This window comes from Phyllobates terribilis, unplaced genomic scaffold (genome assembly GCF_046119375.1).
Source record: "Phyllobates terribilis strain yellow unplaced genomic scaffold, ASM4611937v1 Scaffold_1__5_contigs__length_1240528914, whole genome shotgun sequence".
NCBI lineage: Eukaryota > Metazoa > Chordata > Amphibia > Anura > Dendrobatidae > Phyllobates > Phyllobates terribilis.
Genome location: NW_027362761.1, coordinates 1232936918 through 1232958091, shown reverse-complemented (window position 1 = coordinate 1232958091; position 21174 = coordinate 1232936918). Strand labels below are relative to the sequence as shown.

The 21174-nt window shown below is 49.6% G+C and overlaps 1 protein-coding gene across 5 annotated transcripts in view; it reads right to left on the bottom strand.

The window, feature by feature from the left end:
- Nucleotides 1-21174, bottom strand: part of RTKN (rhotekin) — a 125762-nt gene that overhangs the window by 49999 nt on the left and 54589 nt on the right. For all 5 annotated transcript variants that reach the window (XM_073650214.1, XM_073650195.1, XM_073650180.1 and 2 more), the window contains one exon: nt 14443-14642. In XM_073650214.1, the coding sequence (XP_073506315.1) occupies nt 14443-14642 (200 nt within the window). The remainder of the gene's footprint in view (nt 1-14442; nt 14643-21174) is intronic.

The window sequence follows — 21174 nt, the reverse complement described above, 5'->3', positions numbered from 1 at the left end:
GAATCCCACCGCTGCCACCAATTTGTCAGGGATTCACAGGATCCTGATTACTCACAGAGACCACCCACTGTGATCTTTGGAACGAACAGATCTCTGCTGCCTCCTATCGTCCAGACAATTGCATGATTGGCCGACGATCTACTGAAGGGGATCGCAGGCTGTTCTCACTAATTAGTATCGGAAAGCTAGCAGTGAGTGTATGGCGTATACACCTCCGGTTTACAAAGCATGGAATATGTTTGTATATTACCATATGATCCCTGCCAACTTCACAATAACCCAAGAAAGATTATTAGCTGCCACCACCAATCTGTTTCCAGCCGATTGGACGTCTTATATAGCGTGTGGCTTCAGGCGAGGCACGATTACAGAACAGAAGAAACAGAATTATTACATTTTATATTTAATCCAAAGGGAAGCAGTGTTTGTAAAATCTTTTGTATATTTTGTCATAAAGGAGACAAAACAATACAGCATATCCAGTCACAGAAAATAAAAGGGATTAACAGAAGAACTTACTATACCGATCGCAGGGACGATTCAGTTTAGCCGAAGGAGAGAACTTCGATTGGCCGTTTCAGTGAACGGGGTCTCTGCATACACGAAAAATGTATCTCTCAGCATGAACGCAGATCATCATTCAGCTTGATCTTTTATGTCGAATTGGGCCCCGCCTACACACTCCCCTTTGACAACTTCACGTGGGCCGGTTTGGGTTGGTCTCAGCCCTTCATGATTTTATGAAATCCACAATTCATGCGATAACTCCTCGCTGGATTATCGCAGCCGTTGGCGAATGCCGCCATATTTTTTATTGGGATTTTATCTTTCCTTAAAGATCAAACATGACATGGCTGCTGTCAGTTATCTCAGCATTGTTAAGTTACAGCTCACTGGCAGGGCTCACAGATATGAAAAAATATGCATACTGTTCCCCAATTAGCCCTACCACTAAAAATATATGTCTTATCACAATCGGAGTTATAGGAATTCCGCTATTCTATATTTTCTTTCGGTGTCTCCATGTCTGGCAGACGTCTAGGGATGAAAGGAATGTGCAAATGTGAAGGACCATGCTAATCTAATGAGTGTTATAGGAAACATCTCGTTAAGCATCAAAGGGAATCTATCTCTTTCAATCTGTCTGTACAAAATTCACATCCTCATTCAGTTCCTGGCCTATATGTTAAACTGTGTCTGTTCGTCACACATGTCTCTATTACTTGTCAAGGATATGGTTCTTTGTCTACAATATACATCTCCCTAGTCTTTCTGCTACCAGGAGCTCTCTTTTGCATGGTAATTAACCTGCATAATTAAGATTGTGGCTTCTTGTGTACACTCCCATTTTACATAGGAAATAGCAATGTAAAAGCTGCTTCTATCCTTACTGCAAATGGGATAAGGGAGGGGGGAGATTGGTTTGGTGAGAGGGATTTCAGAGATTTTTATTATTTTCTATGACATGGAACAACACAAAAAAAGAGGAAAAAAAGGCAAATTGGACATAATTTTACATAAAACCCCAAAAATGGGCCGGACAAATTATTGTCACCTTTCCAAAATTGTGTGTAAACAACTTTGTTTCAAGCATGTGATGCTGGTTCAAACTCAGCTGTAGCAAGTAACAGGTGTGGGCAATATGAAAATCACACCTGAAACCAGATAAAAAGGGGAGAAGTTGACTTCATCTTCTCATTATGTGTCTGTGTGCCACACTAAGCATGGAGAATAGAAAGAGGAGGAGAGAACTGTCTGAGGACTTGAGAACCAAAATGTAAAAAAAAAAACAACACTCTCAAGGTTACAAGTCCATCTCCAGAGATCTTGATGAGAACAAGATAGAGCTTTTTGGTAAAGCACATCATTCTACCATTTACCGCAAACGGGATGAGGCCTACAAAGAAAATAACACTGTACCTACAGTCAAATATGGTGGAGGGTCACAGATCTTTTGGGGTTGTTTTGCTGCCTCTGGCACTGGGGGCCTTGACTGTGTGAAAAGCATCATGAAATCTGAAGATTACCAAAGGATTTTGGGTGGCAATGTAGTGCCCAGTGTCAGAAAGCTGGGTTTGCATCCTAGGTCATGAGTCTTGCAGCAGGACAATGACCCCAAACATACTTCAAGAAGCCCCCAGAAATGGATGTAATCAAAGCGCTGGAGAGTTCTGAAGTGGCAGCAATGAGTCCTGTTCTAAATCCCATTGATCACCTGTGGAGACAGGGGCAGACATATGGCGGGTGCAGCTGCATCGGGGCACGGAGGTGAACGGGGACCCGCCGCTGCCACCAAAGACTACTTCAGCTGTCTGTGAGTCCGAGTATGCACATTCAGCTGAAATGTATTGTGGTGCAGGGAACCCACCGGCTCTCTGCACCGCAATACACGCCGCCAGAAATCAGAGGTCAGCCGCTGACGTCGGCGTGCCCGTGACTGGGGGCGCATTGCAGTGACATCATGCACCATGCCGTGGACGCCTAAGTCAGCTGCCGCCTCCCGCACCAGCTGTAGAGGAGGACCTCGCGCGGTGTGGGAGCGGTGGAAGGTGAGTAGTATCATTTGTTTTTAATGTATTACAAAACAGAGCACATTATACCTGGATGGGTGACATATATACGAGGATGGGGCACATATACATGCCCCCCATCCTGGTATAATGTGCCCCATCCAGGTATATATGAGCCCCATCCTTATATATATATATATATATATATATACAGTACAGACCAAAGTTTGGACACACCTTCTCATTTAAAGATTTTTCTGTATTTTCATGACTATGAAAATTGTACATTCACACTGAAGGCATCAAAACTATGAATTACCACATGTGGAATTATATACTTAGCAAAAAAGTGTGAAAGAACTGAAAATATGTCTTATATTCAAGGTTCTTCAAAGTAGCCACCTTTTGCTTTGATGACTGCTTTGCACACTCTTGGCATTCTCTTGATGACCTTCAAGAGGTAGTCACCGGAAATGGTCTTCACTTCACAGGTGTGCCCTGTCAGGTTTAATAAGTGGGATTTCTTGCCTTATAAATGGGGTTGGGACCATCAGTTGTGTTGTGCAGAAGTCAGATGGATACTCAGCTGATAGTCCTACTGAATAGACTGTTAGCTGCTTTTTTCTTGCCATAATACAAATTCTAAGTAAAGAAAAACGAGTGGCCATCATTACTTTAAGAAATGAAGGTCAGTCAGTGCGAAAAATTGGGAAAACTTTGAAAGTGTCCCCAAGTGCAGTTGCAAAAACCATCAAGCGCTACAAAGAAACTGGCTCACATGAGGAATGCCCCCGGAAAGGAAGACCAAGAGTCACCTCTGCTTCTGAGGATAAGTTTATCCGAGTCACCAGCCTCAGAAATCGCAGGTTAACAGCAGCTCAGATTAGAGACCAGGTCAATGCCACACAGAGTTCTAGCAACAGACACATCTCTTCAACAACTGTTAAGAGGAGACTTTGTGCAGCAGGTCTTCATGGTAAAATAGCTGATAGGAAACCACTGCTAAGGACAGGCAACAAGAAGAAGAGACAAGTTTTGGCTAAAGAATACAAGGAATGGACATTAGACCAGTGGAAGTCTGTGCTTTCCTCTGATGAGTCCAAATTTGAGATCTTTGGTTCCAACCACCGTGTCTCTGTGCGACGCAGAAAAGGTGAACGGATGGACTCTACATGCCTGGTTCCCACCGTGAAGCATGGAGGAGGAGGTGTGATGGTGTGGGGGGGCTTTGCTGGTGACACTGTTGGGGATTTATTCAAAACTGAAGGCATATTGAACCAGCATGGCTACCACAGCATCTTGCAGCGGCATGCTATTCCATCCGGTTTTCGTTTAGTTGGACCATCATTTATTTTTCAACAGGACAATGACCCCAAACACTCTTCCAGGCTGTGTAAGGGTTATGTGACCAAGAAGGAGAGTGATGGGGGGCTACTATAGATGACGTGGCCTCCACAGTCACCAGACCTGAACCCAATCGAGATGGTTTGGGGTGAGCTGGACCGCAGAGTGAAGGCAAAAGGGCCAACAAGTGCTAAGCATCTCTGGGAACTCCTTCAAGATTGTTGGAAGACCATTTCCGGTGACTACCTCTTGAAGCTCATCAAGAGAATGCCAAGAGTGTGCAAAGCAGTCATCAAAGCAAAAGGTGGCTACTGTGAAGAACCTAGAATATAAGACATATTTTCAGTTGTTTCACACTTTTTTGTTAAGTATATAATTCCACATGTGGTAATTCATAGTTTTGATGCCTTCAGTGTGAATGTACAATTTTCATAGTCAAGCAAATACAGAAAAATCTTTAAATGAGAAGGTGTGTCCAAACTTTTGGTCTGTACTGTATATATATATATATATATAATGTCACCCATCCAGGTATATATGTGCTTCATCCAGGTATATACCAGAATGGGGGACATATAATATGTCCCCAGCGTGTATAATGTGCCCCATCCTGGTATAATGTGCCCTATCCTGATATATATATATATATATATATATATATATATATATATATATACATATATATATACACACACATATTATACCAGGAAGGAGGCCAGGTTGGGAAACATTATCCCAGGTAGGGGCTCAGTATGAGGGACATTATTACTGGCAGGGCCGGCTCCAGGTTTTTCTGGGCCCCGGGCGAAAGAGTCTCAGTGGCCCCTTTAACACATACCACGATTCATGATGCACAGATACCACAGAGAAATATATATATATATATATATAGTACAATGCAAAGATGTCACTTCATGAGTGATATCTATTGTAAATTCCACAATAGCTCAGAAACCGGTGAATCGCTCCACACAGAATAGTGGCCCCCATATAAGGCTCCATACGGAATACTGGTCCCCATATAACGCCCATACGGAATACTGGCCCCCATATAACGCTTCATACGGAATACTGGCCCCCATATAAGGCCCCATACGGAATACTTGCCCCCATATAAGGCCCCATACGGAATACTGGCCCCCATATAAGACCCCATACGGAATACTGGCCCCCATATAAGACCCCATACGGAATACTGGCCCCCATATAAGGCCCCATACGGAATACTGGCCCCCATATAAGGCCCCATACGGAATACTGGCCCCCATATAAGACCCCATACGGAATACTGGCCCCCATATAAGACCCCATACGGAATACTGGCCCCCATATAAGACCCCATACAGAATACTGGCCCCCATATAAGGCCCCATACGGAATACTGACCCCCATATAAGGCTCCATGCGGAATACTGACCCCCATATAAGGCTCCATGCGGAATACTGACCCCCATATAAGGCTCCATGCGGAATACTGACCCCCATATAAGGCTCCATGCGGAATACTGACCCCCATATAAGGCTCCATGCGGAATACTGACCCCCATATAAGGCTCCATGCGGAATACTGGCCCCCATATAAGGCTCCATACGGAATACTGGCCCCCATATAAGGCTCCATACGGAATACTGGCCCCCATATAAGGCCCCATATGGAATACTGGCCCCTATATAAGGCTCCATATGGAATACTGGCCCCCATATAAGGCTCCATACGGAATACTGGCCCCCATATAAGGCTCCATACGGAATACTGGCCCCCATATAAGGCTCCATACGGAATACTGGCCCCCATATAAGGCTCCATACGGAATACTGGCTTCCATATAAGGCTCCATACGGAATACTGGCCCCCATATAAGGCTCCATACAGAATACTGGCCCCCATATAACGCTCCATACAGGATACTGGCCCCCATATAACGCTCCATACAGGATACCGGTCCCCATATAATGCTGCATGCAGGCTGTTACCCCCCACATAATGCCCCATACAGGCTGTCCCCCCCTTATAATGCTCCATGCAGGCTGTTACCCCCCACATAATGCCCCATACAGGTCCCTCCCTTTTAATGCTCCATGCAGGCTGTTACCCCCCACATAATGCCCCATACAGGCTGCCCCCCCCTTATAATGCTCCATGCAGGCTGTTACCCCCCACATAATGCCCCATACAGGCTGCCCCCCCCCCCTTATAATGCTCCATGCAGGCTGTTCCCCCCCACATAATGCCCCATACAGGCCCCCCCCTTTTAATGCTCCATGCAGGCTGTTACCCCCCACATAATGCCCCATACAGGCTGCCCCCCCCTTATAATGCTCCATGCAGGCTGTTACCCCCCACATAATGCCCCATACAGGCTGCCCCCCCCCCTTATAATGCTCCATGCAGGCTGTTCCCCCCCACATAATGCCCCATACAGGCCCCCCCCTTTTAATGCTCCATGCAGGCTGTTACCCCCCACATAATGCCCCATACAGGCTGCCCCCCCTCTTTATAATGCCCCATGCAGGCTGTCACCCCTCCTCTTTATAATGCTCCATGCAGGCTGTCACCCCTCCTCTTTATAATGCTCCATGCAGGCTGTCACCCCTCCTCTTTATACTGCCCCATACAGGCTGTCACCCCTCCTCTTTATAATGCCCCATGCAGGATGTCCCCCCCTCTCTTTATAATGCCCCGTGCAGGCTGTTCCCCACCTTATAATGCCCCATGCAGGCTGTTCCCCACCTTATAATGCCCCATGCAGGCTGTCACCCCTCCTCTTTATACTGCCCCATGCAGGCTGTCACCCCTCCTCTTTATAATGCCCCATGCAGGCTGTCACCCCTCCTCTTTATACTGCCCCATGCAGGCTGTCACCCCTCCTCTTTATAATGCCCCATGCAGGATGTCCCCCCCTCTCTTTATAATGCCCCGTGCAGGCTGTTCCCCACCTTATAATGCCCCATGCAGGCTGGTCCCCACCTTATAATGCCCCATGCAGGCTGTCACCCCTCCTCATTATAATGCCCCAAGCAGGAATCCCCCCCTCTTTATAATGCCCCATGCAGGCTGTTCCCCACCTTATAATGCCCCATGCAGGCTGTCACCCCTCCTCTTTATAATGCCCCATGCAGGCTGTCACCCCTCCTCTTTATAATGCCCCATGCAGGCTGTCACCCCTCCTCTTTATACTGCCCCATGCAGGCTGTCACCCCTCCTCTTTATAATGCCCCATGCAGGATGTCCCCCCCTCTCTTTATAATGCCCCGTGCAGGCTGTTCCCCACCTTATAATGCCCCATGCAGGCTGTCACCCCTCCTCTTTATAATGCCCCATGCAGGATGCCCCCCCTCTCTTTATAATGCCCCGTGCAGGCTGTTCCCCACCTTATAATGCCCCATGCAGGCTGGTCCCCACCTTATACTGCCCCATGCCTCCATACATTAAAAAAAAAAAAAAATCAAATACTCACCTCCCTTCTCCTCACCTGCTACCTGCTGCCCGCTGCCTGCTGCCCGCCGCTCGCTGCTCGGCTCCGAACTCCAGCGTTGTCGGCGTCTTCCCGCTCAGAGCTCCCTGTGATGGCTCAGGGGAGGGCGCGGTGTAAAGACGTCACCGTGCCCTCTGACCTGAGACGTCACAGGGAGCGCAGAACAGGAAGACAGCTGATCTGCGGAGGCACGGGGAGAGGTAAGTATCGGGCTGCCGGGGCCCTGAGCAAGCGGCGGAGAAGGGCGGGCGCTGACACCGCTCTCCTCCGCCCATAGCCCAGCGGGGTGCGCGACCGCCAGTGGGCCCCTCTGCCTGCTCAGGGCCCCGGCATTTGCCCGGGTGCGCCGGGTGCTGACGCCGGCCCTGATTACTGGTAGGGGCATCCCTTATTACATATCATCCTCTCTAGTTATGTGTGGGGTGGTCCCTTATTATGTAGCGTCCTCTGTTGTTATGTACACAGCTGTCCCATTATTGCATAGTATTTATTGTGTGTATATATATATAGCACCATCCCTTACATAGAGTATTCTCATCATTTTTATTAGTCACAGCGCCCTCTCTTTATTACAGTGGCTTGCAAAAGTATTGACTCCCTTGGCTTTTTACCTATTTTGTTTCATTACAACCTGTGTGTAAATATTTTTGGAATATGATTTGTCTGGGTTAGTTAAGATTAGTAGCTGTGTCGTCACACTCTCCATTGTTTGTAGGTGGAAAAACTTGCAAAATTGGCAGTGTATTAAATACTTATTTTTCCCACTATAGGCATAACATAATAGTTAGTGGTGTTTGATAAATCGCAAACAATAGCAAGACAGCACTCCTATACAAGTGTGCATTGTATAACAGTAAAGCAGCCATATAGGAGTGTGAGGAGCTGCCCACTTACTAAAGACTATGATACTTTTCCAGCAATCGACCACCATTTTTTTCAATATTATTATTGTGTGTTATTAGTGAATTACTTGTTATGTTTTATATAGTTCTGCTAGCTTGTCAGTATGTGCACTAGATTCACTTGTAAAATGTCCAGCATTCCACTAATCAGTATCTCAGGATATCTGTATCTCAGGAGTATCTAACCATTGTTCCAACAGCCAATAATCTCATTGTGTGTGTAGATTGTAGACAAAGTGGAGCTGTCACCACAGGGGTCTTACATGCAGTCTCAGATGAAGGCTTCTAGAATATTCTTCATTGTTTTAGCTAACAGTGAATGTTTAAGGGGGGGGGGCATGATGACTTCTGACCTGGGAGGGGACTGATCCCAGTGGGAAAAAGAAGAGACATGTTTTAGAAAAAGTTGTGTGGAAGGATTGAAGGAAGAGGATGGAGACCGTGGACTTGGAAGGATGAATGGATAAACATGTTACCATTATGGATTATGTCGTTTGGATTTACACTTTCTTAAAAGGACTGCAGCTACTGGATACCTGTGCTTTCATCGTTTTATCAGCCCTCTAGAGGACCATGGACTGTACTGGCTGGAGATACGAAATCTGTTGGCCAACCAAAAGTTGGGAGACAGTGAGTATGGCCTGATACAAAGCCAGTGGAACTACTGAACCCAGATTGGGAACTTGAGGACTGAGAGAACTGTATTTTGGCCATTTACCTGGAATTGCTTTATTACCATGGCTGTGATCAATAAAATATTGTTGCATCGTTAACCTGCCTAGGTGATTACTTACAGCCCACAACCTCAGATCTTTACAGTGAGTGAACCAAGATAGTAAACCAAAATATAGCCTGCAAGTAGATAGTACCAAGAACAGCCTGTATGGAGGAAAGCCAAAAGGAGGTAGAATACCTGATAGTCAGGAAGACTGAGTGTGGCGCCCACCTCAACGCGCGTTTCGGATTGACCTTCGTCCGGGGGTGTCGTCACACTGGAAGAGTGGTCATAAAAAGACAGCTGAAGCCAATGGGAGGACATCAGACCGAATGACGCATCCACCGCCAGGAGGAACCCGGAAGCCAGCCAGTCCCTGCGTCATGTGACCCACGATGTCAGGACACATGGACCATGTGACCCGACATCACGTGACAGATAGAGATACAGGGGCTGGCCCGGCAAACAGGACATAGGTGGTACCTGCATACAAGTCCCGCAACATCACATAGGCGGCAAAGGCGAGTATGGGGTGAATTCACCGGCATAGAGGCAGAATGTGTATAAGCAAAAAAATCTTGTGATACGTATTAAGGCAAAATGGGTACGTAGTGTAAAAACGAGAGGTGGAAATAAAAGTGCTAAATGGTGGTGAGCAGAAGCCGGTGGAAGAAAAAGAGGGGGGGGCGACAAACAACTAGGTAAACTGGATGAATAATTAATACCGACAAGGAAAAACCTACTGTAAATAAGTAGAAGATAATGGATAAAAAGTAATAATGATTAAAAGTGAATAAGAATATTAAATGTATACCTACAAAGCGTAGCTTGGCGAGTTAATTCAATCAACATAAGCATAAGTCAATGCGTATAAAATACACGTAGTAGAGCAACAAAGATATCTGAAAGGGCATCAGATAGACAGAATAGGAACGAATCCGGAAAATACTGCAACAAATAGCAATGTATATGCCCAATCAATATATATACAGTATATACAATAAGAAGGAGAAGGGAGGAAAAAGAGGGGAGGAGAATACTGCAACAAATAGCAATGTATATGCCCAATCAATATATATACAGTATATACAATAAGAAGGGGAAGGGAGGAAAAAGGGGGGAGGAGAATACTGCAACAAATAGCAATGTATATGCCCAATCAATATATATACAGTATATACAATAAGAAGGGGAAGGGAGGAAAAAGAGGGGAGGAGAATACTGCAACAAATAGCAATGTATATGCCCAATCAATATATATACAGTATATACAATAAGAAGGAGAAGGGAGGAAAAAGAGGGGAGGAGAATACTGCAACAAATAGCAATGTATATGCCCAATCAATATATATACAGTATATACAATAAGAAGGGGAAGGGAGGAAAAAGAGGGGAGGAGAATACTGCAACAAATAGCAATGTATATGCCCAATCAATATATATACAGTATATACAATAAGAAGGGGAAGGGAGGAAAAAGGGGGGAGGAGAATACTGCAACAAATAGCAATGTATATGCCCAATCAATATATATACAGTATATACAATAAGAAGGGGAAGGGAGGAAAAAGGGGGGAGGAGAATACTGCAACAAATAGCAATGTATATGCCCAATCAATATATATACAGTATATACAATAAGAAGGGGAAGGGAGGAAAAAGGGGGGAGGAGAATACTGCAACAAATAGCAATGTATATGCCCAATCAATATATATACAGTATATACAATAAGAAGGGGAAGGGAGGAAAAAGAGGGGAGGAGAATACTGCAACAAATAGCAATGTATATGCCCAATCAATATATATACAGTATATACAATAAGAAGGAGAAGGGAGGAAAAAGGGGGGAGGAGAATACTGCAACAAATAGCAATGTATATGCCCAATCAATATATATACAGTATATACAATAAGAAGGGGAAGGGAGGAAAAAGAGGGGAGGAGAATACTGCAACAAATAGCAATGTATATGCCCAATCAATATATATACAGTATATACAATAAGAAGGGGAAGGGGGGAAAAAGAGGGGAGGAGAATACTGCAACAAATAGCAATGTATATGCCCAATCAATATATATACAGTAAGAAGGAGAAGGGAAAATGAAAACAAAAAGTTGCGGTAAAGGAGGGACGGGAGAAGAGAGGAAAAAGGGAAAAAGAGGGGAGGAGAATACTCTTATTCACTTTTAATCATTATTACTTTTTATCTATTACTTTTTACTTATTTGCAGTAGGTTTTTCCTTGTCGATATTAAGTTGTGGGACTTGTAGGCATGTGACACCTATGTCACGTTAGCCGGGTCGGCCCCCTGTATCTCTATGTGTCATGTGATGTCAGGTCACATGGTCTGTGTGTCCTGACATCGAGGGTCACATGCCGTGGGGACTGGCCGGCTTCTGGGTTCCTCCTGGCGGTGGATGCGTCATTCGATCCGATCTCCTCCCATTGGCTGCAGCTGTCATTTTATGCCCAGGATTCCAGTCTGACGCCAGCCACTGAAGAAGGATAATCCAAAACGCGCGTTGGGGTGGGCGCCACACTCAGTCTTCCGTACTACCAGGTATTATACCTCCTTTTGCCTTTCCTCTATGCAGGCAATTCTTGGTACCATCTACTTACAGGCTAGATTTTGGTTTACTATCTTGGTTCACTTACCATGAATTTTGTGTTCTTTCCTATATGGCTACTTTGCTGTTGTACAACACACACTTGTATAGGAGTGCTGTCTTGCTATTGTTTGCGATTTATCAAACCCCACTAACTATTATCTTATGCCTATATGCCCACATCATATATTACATTGCACATTGGTCCTATTTTGACACTATGCTGTAGTCTCTAGAGCATTCTCTCGTTTTCTAAATCCTCATGAAAGTTTTTTTCATTTAGTTTATCTCGTAATTTGACGCGGCTTACCATTGTTGGGCCACTCCTCCATCTAGTGGATTGTGACAGTATTACCTTATACTAATTTTATAGGAGCCTTTACTCTTTTCCTTCCTGGTTACTTTATCACATGGTCTCTCCTAAACGGCTTTTTCCATCCTGTCTTCATGACTGTATTCTAGTTGCTCCAGGTTATGATTGCTATTTTGAGATATATACATTTTTAGCATTGTTGTTTTTACTACTGTGTGTGCACCAGTTTCTGCACAGTGCCACCCAATAACCATTGGTTGTCAATAAAAGGTTTTTAAATTAATCACTTTGGTTTTGACCTTTACTTTGACCACAAGTTTGATTTTTCTTCTTTGGGTACACAAACTCCCTAAATGTATGGAGGAAGGTGCTGTAGTCAGATGAGACCAAAATTGAACTTTTTGGCCACCAAGGTAAACGCTATGTCTGGAACCAAACTAACAGAGCTCATCACCCCAAGAACACCATCCCCACCGTGAAACATGGTGGTGGCAGCATCATGCTGTGGGATATTTTTGGCAGCAGGGACAGGGAAAATGGATGGTGTGAAATACAGGGATATTCTTAAGCAAAACCTTTTTCAGTCTATCAGCGATTTGAGACTGGGACGGAGGTTCACCTTCCAACAACACAATGACCCCAAGCATACTGCTAAAGCAACACTGGAGTGGTTTAAGGGGAAACATGTAAATGTTCTGAAGTGGCCGAATCAAAGCCCAGACCTTAATCCAATGGAGAATCTGTGGTCAGACTTGAAGATCGCTGATCACCAGAGGAAACATCTAACGTGAAGGAGCTGGAGCAGTTTTGCCTTGAGGAATCTGCAAAAATCCCAGTGGCCAAATGTGGAAAGCTCATAGAGACTTATCCAAAGTGACTGCAGCTGTAATTGCTGCCAAATGAGGCTCTACAAAGTACTGACTTTAGGGGGGTGAATAGTTATGCACATTGAAGTTTTCAGTTATTTTGTCCTATTTGTTGTTTTCTCCACAATGAAAAGAAAACCAAATGTTCACAGCTGTCGGCATGTTCTCTACATAAACCATCAAAAAAAACAAACTGTGAAATTCCGAATTTTTAGGTAGCAAACTAAAAATTGTAAAGCGGGTTGAATACTTTCGCAAGCCACTGTACATATTGTATATCTAACAAGAGTGGACTAACTGCTGATGGGGCAGCATCTGACCAGATGACCAGTCGTTCAGCTCCTCCATCAGAAAAGAAGCTTTCCATGCTCCATCAGCCGTCATTTTAGTTTATATCTAACAAGAGAGGATGGTATGTAATAAAGAACAAGGCGCTATAAATACCTAAAAAACGAGAATCTGATACGTAAGGGACGGCGCTGTACATAACAAGAGAAGACGCTATGAAATAAGTGACGGCGCTGTACATAACAAGAGAGGGCGCTATGAAATAAGTGATGGTGCTGTATGTAACAAGAGAGGGCGCTATGTAATAAGGGATGTGCTGTACATAACACGAGAGGACACCGTGTAATAAGGGATGGTGCTGTATATATCAAGAGAGGGCACTATGTAATAAGAGACGGTGCTGTACATAACACGAGAGGACCCTATGTAATAAGGGACGGTGCTGTATATAACAAGAGAGGGCACTATGTAATAAGGGACGGTGCTGTAAATAACAAGAGAGGGCACTATGTAATAAGCGACAGTGCTGTACATAACAATAGAGGGCACTATGTTATAAGGGATAGTACTGTACATAACAAGAGAGGGCGCTATGTAATAAGGGACGGTGCTGTACATAACAAGAGAGGACACTATGTAATAAGGGACGGTGCTGTAAATAACAAGAGAGGGCACTATGTAATAAGCGACAGTGCTGTACATAACAATAGAGGGCACTACGTTATAAGGGATAGTACTGTACATAACAATAGAGGGCACTATGTTATAAGGGATAGTACTGTACATAACAAGAGAGGGCGCTATGTAATAAGGGACGGTGCTGTACATAACAAGAGAGGACACTATGTAATAAGGGACGGTGCTGTACATAACAGGACACTATGTAATAAGGGATGGCAATATACATAATGAGAGGAGACTATGTAATAGATAAATATATATATTTATAGCTTGGTTGCATAAAAGGAAGGGGACCCAAAACACATTTCTTGCACAGGGGCCCCGAGCTGTCAGTGTCTGCTTCTGGTGTGGAGAGATCTTAGATCTAGAGATCAGCAGTTTGTAGGAAGAGTTGTCCAAGATCCAAGCTGAGAGGTGTAAGAAGCTTGCTCAGGTTATAGGAAACGATTGATTACAGTTATTTATTCCCGAGGGCGTGCAACCAAATATTAAAGTTGAGAGTGTGAACAATTTTGTCCGGACCATTTTTGGGGTTGTGTGCGAAATTATGTCCAATTTTTTTGTGCTGTTCCAAAACGCAGAAAGAAAATAAACCTGGGTAACAAAACGTGTGGAATTGGAATCATTTTCTGGAACAATTTCAAGGGTGCCAACACTTTCAGTATATACTTCACTGTTGGCTCGGCCTCCAGATATAATAGTGAGGAGTGGAGGTCACCCGTATGGGGCCTCCCGTACCTGCGTGCGCTGTGCTGGAGGACCTGCTCCTCCTTGCGGTGCTGCAGCTCGGACAGGTAGGTCATGATGCGGCTGTTACAGACCAGCAGACTCTTGGCTGCCTCCAGCGCTTGTTCTTTCTGAGTACAGGCTCCCAGAAGCTTCACCGCTCCCTCACGGATCCGGACCTCATGGTCGATGCGCTTCTGGATGTCTGTGTCCTGTAAGAAAGCACAGCAGGTGTCAGAGAAGTGTGCATGGTGCCACACGCAGGCCCCCCTGGCCACAGACTGGCACCCCATGGTCAATGACTACCAGCCCCCTGGCCACACAGCCGCCCCTCCTGACCACAGATTAGGGGTCCCTGGCCAGTGACACACATCCATGCCTCAGTCAGTGACATCTTCCAGCCCTTTTCCTAGCACATTTTATAGGTCTGACCCCACCATTCCTGATACTCCAGTGTTTCCAGAAACCCCTGAGTGACCCCTGTAAATGGTCGCTGTCAGAGTGAGGAGGGGGCTCAGGCTGTAAGTGGTCAGAGAGGGAGGAGGGGGCTCAGGCTGTAAGTGGTCAGAGAGGACAGAGGGGGCTCAGGCTGTAAGTGGTCAGAGAGGACAGAGGGGGCTCAGGCTGTAAGTGGTCAGAGAGGGAGGAGGGGGCTCAGGCTGTAAGTGGTCAGAGAGGACAGAGGGGGCTCAGGCTGTAAGTGGTCAGAGAGGACAGAGGGGGCTCAGGCTGTAAGTGGTCAGAGAGGACAGAGGGGGCTCAGGCTGTAAGTGGTCAGAGAGGGAGGAGGGGGCTCAGGCTGTAAGTGGTCAGAGAGGACAGAGGGGGCTCAGGCTGTAAGTGCTCAGAGGACAGAGGGGGCTCAGGCTGTAAGTGGTCAGAGAGGACAGAGGGGGCTCAGGCTGTAAGTGGTCAGAGAGGACAGAGGGGGCTCAGGCTGTAAGTGCTCAGAGAGGGAGGAGGGGGCTCAGGCTGTAAGTGGTCAGAGAGGGAGGAGGGGGCTCAGGCTGTAAGTGCTCAGAGAGGGAGGAGGGGGCTCAGGCTGTAAGTGGTCAGAGAGGATGGAGGGGGCTCAGGCTGTAAGTGCTCAGAGGACAGAGGGGGCTCAGGCTGTAAGTGCTCAGAGGACAGAGGGGGCTCAGGCTGTAAGTGCTCAGAGGACAGAGGGGGCTCAGGCTGTAAGTGCTCAGAGGACAGAGGGGGCTCAGGCTGTAAGTGGTCAGAGAGGACAGAGGGGGCTCAGGCTGTAAGTGCTCAGAGAGGACAGAGGGGGCTCAGGCTGTAAGTACTCAGAGAGGACAGAGGGGGCTCAGGCTGTAAGTGGTCAGAGAGGACAGAGGGGGCTCAGGCTGTAAGTGGTCAGAGAGGACAGAGGTGGCTCAGGCTGTAAGTGCTCAGAGAGGGAGGAGGGGGCTCAGGCTGTAAGTGGTCAGAGAGGACAGAGGTGGCTCAGGCTGTAAGTGCTCAGAGAGGACAGAGGGGGCTCAGGCTGTAAGTGGTCAGAGAGGACAGAGGTGGCTCAGGCTGTAAGTGGTCAGAGAGGACAGAGGGGGCTCAGGCTGTAAGTGGTCAGAGAGGACAGAGGGGGCTCAGGCTGTAAGTGGTCAGAGAGGACAGAGGGGGCTCAGGCTGTAAGTGCTCAGAGAGGGAGGAGGGGGCTCAGGCTGTAAGTGCTCAGAGAGGGAGGAGGGGGCTCAGGCTGTAAGTGCTCAGAGAGGGAGGAGGGGGCTCAGGCTGTAAGTGGTCAGAGAGGGAGGAGGGGGCTCAGGCTGTAAGTGGTCAGAGAGGGAGGAGGGGGCTCAGGCTGTAAGTGGTCAGAGAGGACAGAGGGGGCTCAGGCTGTAAGTGGTCAGAGAGGACAGAGGGGGCTCAGGCTGTAAGTGGTCAGAGAGGGAGGAGGGGGCTCAGGCTGTAAGTGGTCAGAGAGGACAGAGGGGGCTCAGACTGTAAGTGGTCAGAGAGGACAGAGGGGGCTCAGGCTGTAAGTGCTCAGAGAGGACAGAGGGGGCTCAGGCTGTAAGTGCTCAGAGAGGACAGAGGGGGCTCAGGCTGTAAGTGGTCAGAGAGGACAGAGGGGGCTCAGGCTGTAAGTGCTCAGAGAGGACAGAGGGGGCTCAGGCTGTAAGTGCTCAGAGAGGGAGGAGGGGGCTCAGGCTGTAAGTGCTCAGAGAGGGGGGAGGGGGCTCAGGCTGTAAGTGGTCAGAGAGGACAGAGGGGGCTCAGGCTGTAAGTGGTCAGAGAGGGAGGAGGGGGCTCAGGCTGTAAGTGGTCAGAGAGGGAGGAGAGGGCTCAGGCTGTAAGTGGTCAGAGAGGACAGAGGGGGTCCAGGCTGTAAGTGGTCAGAGAGGATAGAGGGGGCTCAGGCTGTAAGTGCTCAGAGAGGATAGAGGGGGCTCAGGCTGTAAGTGGTCAGAGAGGACAGAGGGGGCTCAGGCTGTAAGTGCTCAGAGAGGATAGAGGGGGCTCAGGCTGTAAGTGGTCAGAGAGGGAGGAGGGGGCTCAGGCTGTAAGTGCTCAGAGAGGGAGGAGGGGGCTCAGGCTGTAAGTGGTCAGAGAGGACAGAGGGGGCTCAGGCTGTAAGTGGTCAGAGAGGGAGGAGGGGGCTCAGGCTGTAAGTGGTCAGAGAGGGAGGAGGGGGCTCAGGCTGTAAGTGGTCAGAGAGGACAGAGGGGGCTCAGGCTGTAAGTGGTCAGAGAGGGAGGAGGGGGCTCAGGCTGTAAGTGGTCAGAGAGGACAGAGGGGGCTCAGGCTGTAAGTGGTCAGAGAGGGAGGAGGGGGCTCAGGCTGTAAGTGGTCAGAGAGGGAGGAGGGGGCTCAGGCTGTAAGTGGTCAGAGAGGACAGAGGGGGCTCAGGCTGTAAGTGGTCAGAGAGGACAGAGGGGGCTCAGGCTGTAAGTGGTCAGAGAGGACAGAGGGGGCTCAGGCTGTAAGTGGTCAGAGAGGGAGGAGGGGGCTCAGGCTGTAAGTGGTCAGAGAGGACAGAGGGGGCTCAGGCTGTAAGTGGTCAGAGAGGACAGAGGGGGCTCAGGCTGTAAGTGGTCAGAGAGGACAGAGGGGGCTCAGGCTGTAAGTGGTCAGAGAGGGAGGAGGGGGCTCAGGCTGTAAGTGGTCAGAGAGGACAGAGGGGGCTCAGGCTGTAAGTGCTCAGAGGACAGAGGGGGCTCAGGCTGTAAGTGGTCAGAGAGGACAGAGGGGGCTCAGGCTGTAAGTGGTCAGAGAGGACAGAGGGGGCTCAGGCTGTAAGTGCTCAGAGAGGGAGGAGGGGGCTCAGGCTGTAAGTGGTCAGAGAGGGAGGAGGGGGCTCAGGCTGTAAGTGCTCAGAGAGGGAGGAGGGGGCTCAGGCTGTAAGTGGTCAGAGAGGATGGAGGGGGCTCAGGCTGTAAGTGCTCAGAGGACAGAGGGGGCTCAGGCTGTAAGTGCTCAGAGGACAGAGGGGGCTCAGGCTGTAAGTGCTCAGAGGACAGAGGGGGCTCAGGCTGTAAGTGCTCAGAGGACAGAGGGGGCTCAGGCTGTAAGTGGTCAGAGAGGACAGAGGGGGCTCAGGCTGTAAGTGCTCAGAGAGGACAGAGGGGGCTCAGGCTGTAAGTACTCAGAGAGGACAGAGGGGGCTCAGGCTGTAAGTGGTCAGAGAGGACAGAGGGGGCTCAGGCTGTAAGTGGTCAGAGAGGACAGAGGTGGCTCAGGCTGTAAGTGCTCAGAGAGGGAGGAGGGGGCTCAGGCTGTAAGTGGTCAGAGAGGACAGAGGTGGCTCAGGCTGTAAGTGCTCAGAGAGGACAGAGGGGGCTCAGGCTGTAAGTGGTCAGAGAGGACAGAGGTGGCTCAGGCTGTAAGTGGTCAGAGAGGACAGAGGGGGCTCAGGCTGTAAGTGGTCAGAGAGGACAGAGGGGGCTCAGGCTGTAAGTGGTCAGAGAGGATAGAGGGGGCTCAGGCTGTAAGTGCTCAGAGAGGGAGGAGGGGGCTCAGGCTGTAAGTGCTCAGAGAGGGAGGAGGGGGCTCAGGCTGTAAGTGCTCAGAGAGGGAGGAGGGGGCTCAGGCTGTAAGTGGTCAGAGAGGGAGGAGGGGGCTCAGGCTGTAAGTGGTCAGAGAGGACAGAGGGGGCTCAGGCTGTAAGTGGTCAGAGAGGACAGAGGGGGCTCAGGCTGTAAGTGGTCAGAGAGGGAGGAGGGGGCTCAGGCTGTAAGTGGTCAGAGAGGACAGAGGGGGCTCAGACTGTAAGTGGTCAGAGAGGACAGAGGGGGCTCAGGCTGTAAGTGCTCAGAGAGGACAGAGGGGGCTCAGGCTGTAAGTGGTCAGAGAGGACAGAGGGGGCTCAGGCTGTAAGTGCTCAGAGAGGACAGAGGGGGCTCAGGCTGTAAGTGCTCAGAGAGGGAGGAGGGGGCTCAGGCTGTAAGTGCTCAGAGAGGGGGGAGGGGGCTCAGGCTGTAAGTGGTCAGAGAGGACAGAGGGGGCTCAGGCTGTAAGTGGTCAGAGAGGGAGGAGGGGGCTCAGGCTGTAAGTGGTCAGAGAGGGAGGAGAGGGCTCAGGCTGTAAGTGGTCAGAGAGGACAGAGGGGGTCCAGGCTGTAAGTGGTCAGAGAGGATAGAGGGGGCTCAGGCTGTAAGTGCTCAGAGAGGATAGAGGGGGCTCAGGCTGTAAGTGGTCAGAGAGGACAGAGGGGGCTCAGGCTGTAAGTGCTCAGAGAGGATAGAGGGGGCTCAGGCTGTAAGTGGTCAGAGAGGGAGGAGGGGGCTCAGGCTGTAAGTGCTCAGAGAGGGAGGAGGGGGCTCAGGCTGTAAGTGGTCAGAGAGGACAGAGGGGGCTCAGGCTGTAAGTGGTCAGAGAGGGAGGAGGGGGCTCAGGCTGTAAGTGGTCAGAGAGGGAGGAGGGGGCTCAGGCTGTAAGTGGTCAGAGAGGACAGAGGGGGCTCAGGCTGTAAGTGGTCAGAGAGGGAGGAGGGGGCTCAGGCTGTAAGTGGTCAGAGAGGACAGAGGGGGCTCAGGCTGTAAGTGGTCAGAGAGGGAGGAGGGGGCTCAGGCTGTAAGTGGTCAGAGAGGACAGAGGGGGCTCAGGCTGTAAGTGGTCAGAGAGGACAGAGGGGGCTCAGGCTGTAAGTGGTCAGAGAGGGAGGAGGGGGCTCAGGCTGTAAGTGGTCAGAGAGGATAGAGGGGGCTCAGGCTGTAAGTGGTCAGAGAGGACAGAGGGGGCTCAGGCTGTAAGTGGTCAGAGAGGGAGGAGGGGGCTCAGGCTGTAAGTGGTCAGAGAGGATGGAGGGGGCTCAGGCTGTAAGTGGTCAGAGAGGATAGAGGGGGCTCAGGCTGTAAGTGGTCAGAGAGGACAGAGGGGGCTCAGGCTGTAAGTGGTCAGAGAGGGAGGAGGGGGCTCATGCTGTAAGTGGTCAGAGAGGGAGGAGGGAGCTCAGGCTGTAAGTGGTCAGAGAGGATAGAGGGGGCTCATGCTGTAAGTGGTCAGAGAGGGAGGAGGGGGCTCAGGCTGTAAGTGGTCAGAGAGGGAGGAGGGGGCTCAGGCTGTAAGTGCTTAGAGAGGACAGAGGGGGCTCATGCTGTAAGTGGTCAGAGAGGGAGGAGGGGGCTCAGGCTGTAAGTGGTCAGAGAGGGAGGAGGGGGCTCAGGCTGTAAGTGCTTAGAGAGGACAGAGGGGGCTCAGGCTGTAAGTGCTCAGAGAGGGAGGAGGGGGCTCAGGCTGTAAGTGGTCAGAGAGGGAGGAGGGAGCTCAGGCTGTAAGTGCTCAGAGAGGGAGGAGGGGGCTCAGGCTGTAAGTGCTCAGAGAGGGAGGAGGGGGCTCAGGCTGTAAGTGCTCAGAGAGGATGGAGGGGGCTCAGGCTGTAAGTGGTCAGAGAGGGAGGAGGGGGCTCAGGCTGTAAGTGGTCAGAGAGGGAGGAGGGGGCTCAGGCTGTAAGTGGTCAGAGAGGATGGAGGGGGCTCAGGCTGTAAGTGGTCAGAGAGGGAGGAGGGGGCTCAGGCTGTAAGTGGTCAGAGAGGGAGGAGGGGGCTCAGGCTGTAAGTGGTCAGAGAGGGAGGAGGGGGCTCAGGCTGTAAGTGGTCAGAGAGGGAGAAGGGGCTCAGGCTGTAAGTGGTCAGAGAGGGAGGAGGGGCTCAGGCTGTAAGTGGTCAGAGAGGGAGGAGGGGGCTCAGGCTGTAAGTGGTCAGAGAGGACAGAGGGGGCTCAGGCTGTAAGTGCTCAGAGAGGACAGAGGGGGCTCAGGCTGTAAGTGGTCAGAGAGGGAGGAGGAGGCTCAGGCTGTAAGTGGTCAGAGAGGGAGGAGGGGGCTCAGGCTGTAAGTGGTCAGAGAGGACAGAGGGGGCTCAGGCTGTAAGTGGTCAGAGAGGGAGGAGGGAGCTCAGGCTGTAAGTGCTCAGAGAGGGAGGAGGGGGCTCAGGCTGTAAGTGGTCAGAGAGGGAGGAGGAGGCTCAGGCAGTAAGTGCTCAGAGAGGGAGGAGGGGGCTCAGGCTGTAAGAGGTCAGAGAGGGAGGAGGAGGCTCAGGCTGTAAGTGCTCAGAGAGGGAGGAGGGGGGCTCAGGCTGTAAGTGGTCAGAGAGGACAGAGGGGGCTCAGGCTGTAAGTGGTCAGAGAGGGAGGAGGGGGCTCAGGCTGTAAGTGGTCAGAGAGGGAGGAGGGGGCTCAGGCTGTAAGTGGTCAGAGAGGGAGGAGGGAGCTCAGGCTGTAAGTGGTCAGAGAGGACAGAGGGGGCTCAGGCTGTAAGTGCTCAGAGAGGACAGAGGGGGCTCAGGCTGTAAGTGCTCAGAG